Below are 13,168 nucleotides of genomic sequence, written 5' to 3' on the forward strand. Positions count from 1 at the left end.
GAACTAGAACCTTTCCTTCCATGCAAATTACGCTCAAGGAACAATCTTTGTTCGATTACGAGTTATAAAGAAGAATAAAACGTGTACAGAAATAATAAGGACTAGAACAAACCTCGTATATTCAACCCTAGAATTGGAAAGTATACAGAGGACAGGACAATAATAAAAAACTGACCAAAGGTCGGGAATACTTTTGTCTATACACAAATTCGTACATAAACTACCTACGACAAGGAGGATCGAACCTCAAAAGATACAAGGCTATTGGTTCGTTCTCCACATAAACAACTTCTAGAGAGTTTTCACTGGTATGAGAGTAAAAGTGGTGATGCTTTCACTTCTCCTTGCACATATATTTCAAGATTCACCTTTCTTTATTACTTTGCAAAGAGGAGAATGAAAGATTCTTATTTTTCCATTATTTCTACGTTTATATTCTTTTCTTTTCACTAGGAGACGAAATTGATCCAATACATTTAAAAGAACAAGACCTTTACCAGTTCGGATAATCACAATCACAATATCAATTTGACTCTGCACAATTTTATTCTGCTGAATAATACAAAGTACAATAGAGACATCTTCCTTATGTTTAGAGCAATGTCCATAAAACTATATCTTTTCTTCTATATGTTTGACTTGTCCCTAATGGAAATGAACGTTTCTTGTATATATAGACAGTTTGTTTATACAAAACTTTGAGTTGTCTTTGATTCTTGTTACAAATATCTAAAAAGAAGCCTCCACCAGTGTATCCATCTGTTTATATTTCGCGAGAGTCTTCTGCCTAGTGTCTAACACGAATAACTTTTGTATTATGCACTCATGCAACGAGCTGATGTTTGAGAGAGTGGGAAGAAAGTAGGAGACAAGTGGAGCTAAACAAATCTTTCCTTGAATTTGCAGAGCTTTTAAAAGTTTTGTTTTCTTCGTACTGGAAGACATAAGAGTCCTCTTGGAGTTATCCATGCCCTAAAGCAGCTTTGTGTTTTATATAGTTTGCTTTCTTATCTATGTTCACAATTTGTGGTTTCTACAAAGTTCAAGAGAAGGCAGTGAAAACCTTTAAACCTAAACAGTCATGTTTACCTTCAAAAACATCTCAACTATATAGTCGACTATATGGAAGAGACAATTCAACTATGATTTAAATGCTATGATGAAAAACGAGAAGAGACTCGATAGGATAGACTCAATTGAACTGAATTGAACTTTTTTGAAAATAAGTTCTCTCTTAGCAGAATCCACAATATCAAAAATCACTATTGTCTGCAAATATTTTCAGAGGAGAAAGAAACAGGACCAGTTGACTCTCACAGAAATTGGATATTGATGATATGCACTTGTGTGCAGGAGAATGATTCGATCAATACACTAGTGCAATCTTTCAAATATTTCGAAGATACCTTTGAACAAAATTCAAAACTAAAAGCTTTTCATTTGAAGGCTATTTTTGGTGTCAATTTTGCAATATTGCAGAGTTGTAGCAATGATTCAAAATGAATAGACTATACATACATACATGTCGAATACAACTAAAATGAAAAATATCCTTTCTTGTCCAAATACTTAGTAAAGTGGTTACCGAAAGAATATCTCAAAACATTCTTCAAGTGTCTGCTATGTTGTCTTTCTAGCCAGTTGAAAAAAGAACAGTAACTTTTTTACTATAATTTTCAAAGACTGAGACAGAAAAAGGTTGTTTGTACATTTCACTTGGACTGTCCTTCCTGTCTTTTGTTAACTGAATAGAAGAGAGTTTTCCTCGGTTTTAGAACCAAACGAAAAAAATGGCAGCAAAAACTTGAGGCTTCAACTTAAGGACCAACACTGCGGTCTTAAAAAGAGTTTTAGCTTCTTGAAATTCGATAAAAGCTTAGATTCCTTTCGGTTTTATGTGTTTTTTTCAAACTGCATTTCTAGCCTTAGAATTCATATGAATGGCTCCCACAAATATGAAACTTGTTGGATCCAAGAGAAAATATAGCAAAGGTAAGAACAAATACTAAAAAAAGTATTTTAGTTTGCAATTCAAACTCTATCTCAAAAGTACTAACAACACTATATATCCAAACTCTGTTTTAGTGAATTAGACTGAAAACTCACCGACTCTTAGATAGGGAAAGTAACCCGGTTGCAAAGATGATATTCGATATAAAAAATTTCGTTTGACTATTAATAGAACAAGAGACATCTTAAATGAATCTACCCATGTGACAAACAGAGAAAAAAACTTTCTATTTCAGAAAGTCACTATTTACATAGGAGTTCTATTTATATTGCATTGCAAAGGACAACTTTGAGAGTGGAACAGAATTGTTTCTAATTAGTCAAAGGAAACCATATCCAATCTTCAAGTATTGTCATTCCACAACAATCACTTGACCGATAACTTAGGAACTACAACGTCTTTCAGCCAAGAGTCATGTTGGGTAAAAGTTCTTCAATATGGAGTGGCTTTCAGTTGGAGAATTGCTGAAGCTTTCAAGTTGGTACACTACTCGACCTTGACTCAAGTATAAAAGGCTTCTTCTTTAGCAAAACAATTTTTTGGCTCTGTCTTTTACTCTTTTTTCAGCATCGATGTGCAGAAAATGAACGATTATAGTTACTATATTTGAAGCCTTAATTGATGTCCTTCTATAAGACATATTCACAACTTGGTAAAAGTCGAACAAAGGATAGACAACTTGTGTAGCTATTACATCAATAATGGCTTGTATTTAATGATAAGTCAGTATGACAATCTACATAATACACTTCTCCAAATTCAATTAGATATTTTTGTATTTATAAACTGTACTACGAACGGTTACAAACTAACAGACTTCCCATTCACTGCAATTCTCTGTTTCCCACTGTATTTCGTCTGTAACTTACAAAAAGCTTGTATCTAATGAGACATGTATATAGGAGTTTGCGTGTAAGATAGTGTGGAAGATAGTAGAAAAACTCTCTTACAGTATACAAGCCATAGAAAGAGTACCCATCAATCTAATTCACCACAAAAACTCATAGAAACCTATTTCTTGTCTATAGTAAAAGAAAGTTTCTAGTTATGAGACAAGCAACAAAATATTCCTGATTTCTCTCTATTGTCATTGTGAGTCTAGAAGTGTCAAAGAGATGAGTTTTACCAATAACCAAATAAAGCAATCGCTCGAACAATAAAACATACAGTCCTTCCAACTCCTTTGAAAGTGAATTGATTTCGGATTGGCGGCGTGTAAAATGAGTTTGAGTGAACCGTTGATAGATAGAAAAGAAGATGTTTATTCTATTCTTCGAACTTATTTCCACCAGTTTTCTTCAGTTGACGGAGAATTGAACAATGTACGTCCTGCAGCTTGCTTTTCCCCTCAGGTCTTTGGAGCTGGCAAGAGTTTTGTTGGAGAAAATTTTTTAGAGTTTTTAAAAAAATTCGCCGACGAAGAAGAAGAGCAGACGAAGACGGAGGTTTTCAACAAGAGCTCATCGGGAAAAGTTGATTTGAAGATTTTTTCTTGGAAACACTTTGCGGAAAAAACTTTATCAGTTAGCTTACAACTAGGAGAGAGCTTTTCTGATGCTCCTTTTCCAAGTTTTCGAAAGGCTTTGATGTATAACATAGCTATGGCTACAGCCCAGTGTAACGGTATGACTGCCCGAGAAATTGTAGAATTCACGGACGCGGCGATGAAGCAACCTAGTGTTCTTTTTTTCCAGTATCTTCTCGAACAATTTCAGAAACAATATTTATTTTTGATGATAGACGAACTTAGCCAGTTGAGTTACCTCACCAAATACTATAGTGAACTCACCAAGAAACAGTTCATCGAGTCTGACCCAAAATATGTACCTTTTCGGAACTTCTTCCGCATTTTACGTGATTTGTTGATTACAGGGAAGGTAATTGTCTATTTGGCAGGTCGAACTGCTGAAATCTCAGCCCCCTTGTCTGATACTCGCTCCAGTAGTGTCACCCTCCATATGTTGCGGTTGAATCCCTTTAACCTCCATGATATTAACAAATATATTGAGCTGGCAACTTATGATGGAAAGTCCTTGAAGGACNAGTTATTGCCCTCCGATGATTTACAACATCGATTCGTAGAATTGTTGAAAAAGAAGACAGGAGGTATTCCGTTGATTGTAAGAAATACTTTATTAGCCCTAGTAGAGAAAGTTGCAAACTTATCTCAACCTGTTATCAACGATGAAAATATGGAACCCTTATTAGATAGAATCTTTCACTTGGTACTACTAGAGTCGGTGACGTTTATTGTTCCAGAGATACTAGATTCCGCAACCCTTCTTCGATATCAATTTGTCCTTTTGAATTATCAGCTCGGAACAATTTTTCCAATTGACTTTGTAATTACTCTATGTGGAACGAGAACTTATTTGATGGACTTGCTTGCAACTTTTGGGTTTTATTCTGAAAGTTGTGGAATTGACGGGATTGATATGGGCATTGAATTCAAGATTGGTTGTTGTGAATTTATATTGAGAGCTCATAGCAACTACAACTTTTTCCGTGAGGCTACTGAACTCTTTCCTTTATCTCCGTTTAGTTATATTCCCGACACTTCAACAGCAAAGGGAGTCTTCTTTGAAATTGTATTTATGAAGATCTTTCGTTTTCGCTTATTAACTTTTCTTCATTCTAATTCCTGGCCTATTGTACATTCTGCTATTCCAGGAATTTTCCAGGGTTCTTTTATTGAACAGGACAATGTTTCTTATTCTATGGAATCTACAAAATCTTATGATATACCCATCTTGAGAAATGTCTCTGATTCATTTTCTGACTATTATAGAGAACATTTACAACGTTGTGGTATTTTTGTTCCAAAAGATGGCAATTCTAGTGGCCCTGATGCATATGTTGTATTCCATAATGGACAAACACGTTATGTTGTTGGATTTTCATTTACATTTTATCACAAAACTGAATTTTCGAAAGCAAATATTAAGGAAGAAGCCAAAAAATTTTTTAAGGGAGTTGTTTCCGTTTTGAATGACGAATCTTTTTCATCTGTTCAACTTTGTTTTCAGTTTGTGGTGGTAGTTTGTACTAGATATGATCGATCTGTAGGTTTCTCTGTTGAAGAACAAAATATTGTTGAAGATGCAAGTTATTTGGTAACTGAACATTCTACTACTAGGTCAACTTTGAATGAAAGAAGTCGATCATGCATGCAATTGATAATTGTTTCCCAAAGGAACCTTGAACGATTTTTGGGAATAGATAATGTCGATATTTTGAGGAAAATTGAGAAAGCAAACCGAGAAGAGTTCAGTAAAGACTTTTCAGTATGGTGCAAAACTCTCTTTGAGTCGATGTCCAATGAATATGTTTCATATTTGGAAGCTGAGCAATCAAATGTTACTTCAAGAGTGGCTCAAAATATAAGACAGAGAACAAATGAGGAGAATCGTATGCAAATGGAAGGTTTTCAAAGTTCTATACAACTGAAAAAAGATAAAACAAGAAGAGAACAAGTATCGAGTGGTATAAATACACATTTTGACTGGAAAGAGTTTCTTTGCAAGTCTGCGTTATTACCGGAAGAAGTTGCCACTCGTTATGCTTTGACATTCCCTCGTATATTTGGAGATAATCATCAAGTGATTCGAAGAAAGTCACTAGAGTTGATGGGTATACCAGAGCAATACATTCAAAAAATTCTAAGAGCTGCAGTATTACTGAAAGAAAACACAGAAATGAAAGAATAATCAGCTGCTTTCAAATTTGTGTTATTGAGGGACATTCTTTTTAGAAAATAGAGTGAAAAGTGGAAGAGGGAGGAGAGAAGAAGTTCTTTGTGCTTTCATTCTAATTGAAGCTTACAACAACAAAGCGTATCTCTGTTCGTAAGCTTTTATATTTTCCATGAAAACGGACGAATAAAACTATGTTTTTTGTGTTGAAAAACGCTGGTTGAGTTTAACTAAAAAGAGAGAATGTGTGCACTCAATCTTCGAACTCATTGTTGCTTGGCTGGCAGCGTAAAGACACAAGCTTCTCAATTATGCAAACTAGTCAGCTTTTGAATACTTGAACGAGCAAGTTGAGAACATAAGTTCCACTGACTAAGAATTTGCTTGATCTGCTTGTGGTTTCTATGCAAGGAATGATCCAGAAACTACTTCGTCGTTATTATACCTAGAATCTGTAGTTTTTTCACTATTTATTGCAAATATGCGTCGAGTAACTTCTACTTATATCTAGCAATGCCAAGGACATATATGTGGCCTGTGCCTTTTTGGACATCTTCTCAAGTTTACTTTTTCTTTCAAATTTTAGAATCTGCATATTCTTATGAATATATCCAATGGTTTTTCTCTTGTTGCAAAGTGAGCAAGTCATCATAGTCTCGTGAATGATGTTTGAAAAGTTGAGAATTTGGATGGAAGAATATTGTTGCAGCATATATACATATGAGGACCATGTTATGTTTATAAAAAAAATGACAGATTATCTATAAATAAATAAATGCAGTACTGAATAAAAATGACATGTTGGTTCAGAAAGACTATAGAAGAATAAAGATTCTCTCTCGATCAATGCCTTATTCGAACCTTCCTATGCATTCTAGATAGCAACACTCTTGAGACCGTCATGCGGTTTGAATCACAATATGAAAGCCACAGCAAACAACGATTCTTCTGATGAATTTGAAGAGGGAAATGTATTCAAAAATGGCCTTGACAATTGAGAAGCAGAAGAGTCCAAGGCCAACTATAAAATCTAGTAAAACTGCCTCAAGGGGACGTAAGTGGTAAAAGTTTCAAAGACTAGTGATAGCCAATGTAATTGAATCCTTGCTCAGCTATTGTAGAACAGCCTTGACAAAAAAGTATTCCATAGACGGGACTATAAGGCATTCTTCGAGTAGTACATGATATGATACAATGAGAACCCTTCACAGACAACTTTGCTCTGCACGGTGGAATACTTGAATTTACTTTCAAGGCACCACTTTCAACTCAATACAACAACCTTGTCAATGAATTGCGCTACTGTTATGACAGGCAACCTTTGCGAACTTTCACTGCATCTAATATTATCATGCTAGTCAAAAGTGAACACAAGACTTTGACTAGCAGAGAAATGTGACAACAAGAGAGAAAGGTACTCAAATCGAACAAGAAACGTCCTGCAAATGAAGACCATACCAGCTCACTTAAAGTCGTTAAGGAATTGGTTGCTGAATTCAAGTTCTTTCTTGAGGCTCTATCACCAGAATTAAAAGAGAATATACTCTTAGGACACAATTTATGACCAAGCTTTATGGAATCCTCAAGATTTCTAAACTCGAAAGAAAAATGCTGGTTAAACTCAACTTGCTTTTGCACTTGCAACGACAAGTATGTGTTTTGTTGCCGTTTCTTCACAATCAGTTTCCTTGGCCAACATTGATTCCTTTTGTATTCTATAATAACAAAAATTAAAAAACACCTATTTCTCTTTACNCTTGGCTTCTCTTTTCATAGAACCCTAAAAAACAGTACAAAAAAACGTACGGCACTTGGGGTTCCCGAGTGATCCCTCACCTCAGTACTAACCAAGCCTGAGGGCGCTTAGCTTCTGAATTCGAAATGGGTTCAGGCGCATGTGCCACTAGTATGGCCGTACATATCGGGAAGAGGTGTTAAATACTATTTATACAAATGGACATTATTTCATACAAGTAATTGCAAAGAAAAGAATCCAGTGTGAGAAACAGTAAATATTGTAATGTGAATAGTTTTTTATACAAACACAAGTTGCGAATTTTTTATATAACCAAAGCGTTTCTCATTATATCATTTGAGAAAAAAGTTCTGTACAACGTCCATTCAAAAGTAACTTGAACCTTACTAAAAGCCATTCCAAAGTTTATAACATGGATAAAACCAACTCTTTTTTGAATAGAAATTTCGTCACGATATACTAGAAACGTTTCTACAATATAAAAAAAGTATAAATTTGTACTTGATAAATAGCCATCTTCCATTATTGATACTATAAAAGGTATATTTCGAGTATCAACTGATCGCAAGAAATTTTGCAAATAATAGGAGAATACGGTGACCTCGACATTTCCTCCTTTTAGCTGTGACTGCATTTAGAAACATGTAATTGTCATGGGACCCATCGCCTACTTGTCTGCCAAATGGATGCAAGCGGCATCGAATTTCCAAAATTAGTAACAATTCTGTGATTATCCAGATTACGTCTAATCAAATGAAACGTCAGCATCGACGCTTTAAATAGCTTTATGAAATAAAAACTTTAAGCGTATATTGCTATTCTTCTTTTTCGTGTCTCCAATATTTTTTTTGACAAACATGAAGAGATACCTTTGTTTATATTTATCCGTTATACTTGTAATAGCATTAACAGTTAGTTTTGCAATGGCAGATACAAATACATTTTCTTCCTCCTTTTCCTCTGGAAATGGAGAAGCTTCAGGATTCTCCTCTTCAACGGATGGAAAGCAATCCTCCGCATCCAACTCCCAAGTCGATTCTACTGGAAATGGATCTGCTGCTTCTGAAGATTCCAGCTCTACTACTTCTCAAGGCACCTCTAGTTCATCCATATCTTCTTCTGTAGGCTCTGCCAACGCCAAAGGTATTACAGCAGGTAACAATGGTAAGAGTTCAACAGCAGCTGGTTCTAGTGCGTCTTCCAGTCAAGATGGTGCTGCAATAAGTTCAAGTGGTTCAACCAGTTTTGATAAGAATATTAGTGGAGTGAACTTTCAAGGTTCACAAACCACTACTTCATCTTCCTCTTTTGGAAGTGGACAAGGGGATTCTGCTTCTGATAGTAATACTCCTAATACAAGTTCAGAAAGCACTACAGGAACAAGTGGCAACGCTGCAGCAAAAGACTCCTCAAGTAGCACTTCTGGACCTAGCGGAGTGACAAGTAGTACAAATGCCAATGCTAAAAGTAGCTCTAGTGGTTCAGCAGCAGCACAAGGAACTGCCAAAGCTTCTACAAACTTGAGCTGTGTTTGGCAGTACAAAGAAAAGTGTTTACCTTGTGCTCACATTGAGAACGATGTTTGTAAATGTTACTGGAATGTATCGGATCAATGTATATGTACGAATTTAACTTGTGCAAAGCCTTTGTTTCAAGCAAGTGTGGAATCCAGTGCCACCGCATCTTCAAGTGATGGTGGTTCTTCTAGTGCAGGAGCCAACGCTGCTTCCAGTCAGTTGAGTGGCGGTGCCAAGTCTCAAGCACTAGGTTCAAGTACAGGCTCAGGCTCCGTCAGTGCTTTGAGCCAAGCACAAAGTATTTTGGATCAGGCAGAAGGCAGTGTTCAAAGTCAAGGTTCTAGTTCCAATGGAGGAGACTTTGGTTCACTTTCTGGTAGTTTCTTTCGCCAAGGTATCCAAGTGACAGCTACTTCCAATAGCTCTGAGTCTTGTTCCACTGTTGGTCCTTTTCAACTTGACTCTGTACGCTTTTCTTTTCTAAACACTGCTGATGGAATGGTTTTTCTGCAAATTTGTAGCACGGCATAAGTTACCTTTTGTTAATAGTAAGTTTTTTTCTTAAAAAAAATTGGAGCGACTTTGAAAAAGTTGACTTGGAAAAAAAAATTGGTTTCACTTCTTTTGGGTATGGTTTCGAGTGTTTGTCAAAGGTAGCAACTGCAATCACTACAAAATTGCAGTTAGTCGCTGACAGGAGTAAGGTTAAGCAGAGCAGGTCAATAAAATCAATCCACTTGAACAACTTTGATAAAAATGTCGTCAATCATACTTGGGAGACATCAATAACATAAAAAAAAAAATTCTCAAGAAATATTTCCAACGTAATATCTTCTCAACCTTCTTCCAAGACAGTAAGAAACGACTAATGAATCAAAAGAAATTCAACCAACTTTGATAGCTATTGACTTTACAACCAAAGAACTGCTCTTCAAAATCAAAACTACTTCAATTTTTAATAAAAGAACTTCTTATCTCAAATGGCTTCTCGTGTTTAAGATTTACTCAAGTAACTCGAGGCTAACGATTGGACAGTGAGACATAAACAGTCCAAGATTCCAAAGTATTACAACTGAGGGGACACAAAATCAATTAAACTATTTCAATGGAACATATGTGGAAAATTTTCATAAAAAAAGAGCATCAGCCAAGCCACACCTGCAATAGAGAAGAACCTCGGTCACGCAAGCTTGTTTGGCAACTGTAGAACTTTTCTTCAGATTCGAATGATTCTTAACAATCAAACGTTCACAAGGGAAATACATTATAGCCATTGATAGGCAAATTTTCAAGATGAATACCTTGCTCTTTCAGGTGCTTTAAATAATACTATTTTTGCGATTGCCATCCTTGTATAAAGTTTTACTGTCTTTCATTGAACCGAATTGGATAAATTGAAGAAAACTTGCTGATAAACTTACAAGATTGAACTAACTTGGACTTTTGATTTCATCTTCATTGACCTGATAACTCACAAAAAAAGGCACTTGAAAAGGCCATTTGAATTCAAAGTCTTTCGAGAATTTGGGTAATTTGTATAAAGCACACAGTGCACACTCCAAGAACTTACCATGTTTAAGTTGCAGTTCAACCGCAAAACTATTTCTTCTACATGTTGAAGGTGATCAGAATGCTATTAAAAAGATAGAAAGAAGATAAATGAGAGTCAAGTGTCAACCGAAGTAGTAAGAGCTGATCGAAATATGAATGGGTTAAGCTCGGTTGGAAGTCTCTCTTGTCCAAAGGAGCAGCAACCTAGCTGATTGCTTTAGGGAAAATAATACATTTGAAAGTCTTAGGGCGTAGAAGCGGGTTCTTTGGCTGTTCGTCACATAGACTTATAAAGTCTATCAGTTCCCCTGACAGAGATTCCGTAGGCAGAGTTTGCTTCGTCGCACACAGCAGGAAGCTTTAGTTTGTCGTCTTGATAGTAATTTTCGTTTCACCACTTGTAACTCTAGGACTGTTTTAGCTCTTTCATGTTGCCCGCAATAGTTCCAAAATCGTAGTTTGCGGAAAGGGACAAGTTCGCTCCGAAAATTCATCTCTGCAAGTCTCACAACAGACAATAGTACGCAATATGAAGGCTTGTTTTAGTAGGAAAACCTTCCCTGAAAGTCGTCTAAAGGCAACTAAGGTGCCTTTCCTTGTTGGCGAGCAGAAGCTCGGTGAATGCTTCCTCAGGTATATGGAAAAATATTTAACATTGCCTTTATATATCAAGTATTTTACCTTTCCTGTTTAGGACTTTTTCTTTTGTCCCCTTCTCATAGCTCATATTATCAATCATCCTCCTCAGAACATGCTACGTACTATGCTTCGAAAGCTGTGTGACAAGCAATTAACTCGTTCTTGAGGACTAGAATAGGATGATAGCGTAGTGCAAGGAAACTATATCTCTCCTAGAATATGAGAAGAGTGGACTGCCACAAATTTGATTTTGCTTTTAGATAGCACTTTTTATTGTTTTTGAGAGGATATTTCAAGGAGCTAAGAGTATCGGATAAGATAAAAGGCAACTAAATGCTTAGGAAAAGTAGAGAGAATACATATTCGTAGAACAGGACCTTGTGCAGCTACAAAGCCAATACAATGACTTGTCAAGAGTGCAACCATGAGTAACTAAAAATAGCTAAACAAACAATGTAAAAAAATAAAAATTGAACAATTCAGTATTATATGAATCTGCGTGTGAAGAATATTTCTACAATGGAGACAATGTTTATGAAGAAAAAGATGAGTCAAGTTTCCAAAGGAGAAGACGCTCTATGTAAATGGATGCATTCTTGAGGAGCAAATATATATTCATTTATCGATCAATAGATAAGGAGACTGACAAGAATTTAACCCTTTCTAAAGCCTTATTCAAACTTTCGATACATTCTGAATAGCATCAACAAAACTCTCAATTATGTCCTGCATTCTGATTTGCAATAAGAGATGCGACAAACAACAGTCTTGATTTTGTTCACTTAAAAGAGTGCGAGTCCTCGTTGAGGATGGTTCTTGTTCCTAAACTCATCCTTCCTTGAACGAGAAATTGTATTTATCGCTATCTTTGGAGTCAAACTCAAATTAGACCAATCATCTAGCAGAAAACAACACCTTCAAAAATAGCTGAGATAGTATAATAAGAATTCAAATTGAATCTTTTACAGGTCATAATAAAAGTTCAAACTCCTTCGCTGCCTTTTTGAAAGGAATTTAGAGGCGATCTATTTATTTCTTCTAATTGTGCCAAAGCTTTCTTGCCTCTCACTAACAGCAACACATCAGCACAACCAATCAACGATCCATAGACAATCTCCAACTCCAGAGAAAAGACTTCAACAATTCAAAAGATGCGACTATCCCAAGAACAAGAAAAGGAAGTATCTGGAATGGCCATCAGCAGTTGAGAAATTGAATCCATTCAAGTCTTTGAGAAATAAAGTTTCATGTTCACAAACTCAAAAAACAGGAACACTTGTTACATCAGCATCGTATCCATGATATTGCAATTTTCGACATATTTAACAAAATAAACTGCAAAAAATATGTAACGATATCAAAATGTCTTCAAATTCCGTGCAAAAACAAATAAGAATCATTCCCCATGAAATGAAACACTTCAAATGGTTGCTCAAAACTCCATCTGGAAGAATCTTTACAGAAAGCGATTTCCCCTCCACACTTTTCGAGTCATTTCAAATCGAACATAAATCCCGCTCGGAAATATTTTGGTTTAACTTGCAAACTGTATTTCTTTTCTCTCTTTATCTCAAAGAAAGATGAAAAGGACATATGTACCTAATGTATTGACCAGACACAATTCAGACTCTCAAGGTAAGATAAAACTTTCATTGTACTACAAATATAGCCTTTGTAAATAATATCGAATACAGGAATAAACCTACATAAGAGCCGAGAGAGACTGCTTCAAAAAGAAGAGAATAAGACTTCTATGCAATATCTTGACTTTAGAATCAGCAACACCATGGCACTTGTCACAATGGAAAAAGAGACCTTCAAGTCCAACTTCTTCGTCCCATCAAGAAACTCGAATCCTAAGTCCATCCTTAAATAAGCTTCGGAAAAGAGGTAATACAATTCTTTTGATATGTCTTGCAGTTTTATCTATTGCAACATCTTCTTCTTATTCTTATAGTATCTATAACCATCTCTAATGATCCGTTACTTCCGTCTGTTCCTA

The 13,168-nt window shown here is 35.8% G+C and overlaps 4 protein-coding genes and 1 non-coding gene across 5 annotated transcripts; 2 read left to right on the forward strand and 3 right to left on the reverse strand.

Moving 5' to 3' along the window:
- The first annotated feature begins 3,089 nt into the window (after nt 1-3,089).
- On the forward strand, nt 3,090-5,909 carry Gasu_21290 (archaeal ATPase). The gene is made up of 2 exons (XM_005706916.1): nt 3,090-4,055; nt 4,137-5,909. The coding sequence occupies exons 1-2, from the start codon at nt 3,232-3,234 to the stop codon at nt 5,716-5,718; spliced, it is 2,406 nt and encodes an 801-aa protein (XP_005706973.1). The 5' UTR covers nt 3,090-3,231; the 3' UTR covers nt 5,719-5,909.
- Nucleotides 5,910-6,425: 516 nt separating this feature from the next.
- Gasu_21300 (uncharacterized protein) lies at nt 6,426-7,629 on the reverse strand. The gene is made up of 2 exons (XM_005706917.1): nt 7,459-7,629; nt 6,426-7,418 (listed from the first exon to the last, which is right to left on the reverse strand). Exons 1-2 carry the CDS (start codon nt 7,475-7,477, stop codon nt 7,009-7,011), a joined length of 429 nt encoding a protein of 142 aa, XP_005706974.1. The 5' UTR covers nt 7,478-7,629; the 3' UTR covers nt 6,426-7,008.
- On the reverse strand, nt 7,503-7,619 carry Gasu_nc0021. The gene has a single exon (XR_009833487.1). It is a non-coding gene; the product is annotated as a 5S ribosomal RNA (ribosomal RNA).
- Nucleotides 7,630-8,299: 670 nt separating the features above from the next.
- On the forward strand, nt 8,300-10,180 carry Gasu_21310 (uncharacterized protein). The gene has a single exon (XM_005706918.1). The coding sequence runs from the start codon at nt 8,317-8,319 to the stop codon at nt 9,505-9,507; it is 1,191 nt and encodes a 396-aa protein (XP_005706975.1). The 5' UTR covers nt 8,300-8,316; the 3' UTR covers nt 9,508-10,180.
- Nucleotides 10,181-12,205: 2,025 nt separating this feature from the next.
- Gasu_21320 (uncharacterized protein) lies at nt 12,206-13,159 on the reverse strand. The gene is made up of 2 exons (XM_005706919.1): nt 13,134-13,159; nt 12,206-13,092 (listed from the first exon to the last, which is right to left on the reverse strand). The coding sequence occupies exons 1-2, from the start codon at nt 13,134-13,136 to the stop codon at nt 12,895-12,897; spliced, it is 201 nt and encodes a 66-aa protein (XP_005706976.1). The 5' UTR covers nt 13,137-13,159; the 3' UTR covers nt 12,206-12,894.
- Between the last annotated feature and the right edge of the window lie 9 nt (nt 13,160-13,168).

Source organism: Galdieria sulphuraria (genome assembly GCF_000341285.1).
Source record: "Galdieria sulphuraria unplaced genomic scaffold scaf_15, whole genome shotgun sequence".
Classification (NCBI taxonomy): domain Eukaryota; phylum Rhodophyta; class Bangiophyceae; order Galdieriales; family Galdieriaceae; genus Galdieria; species Galdieria sulphuraria.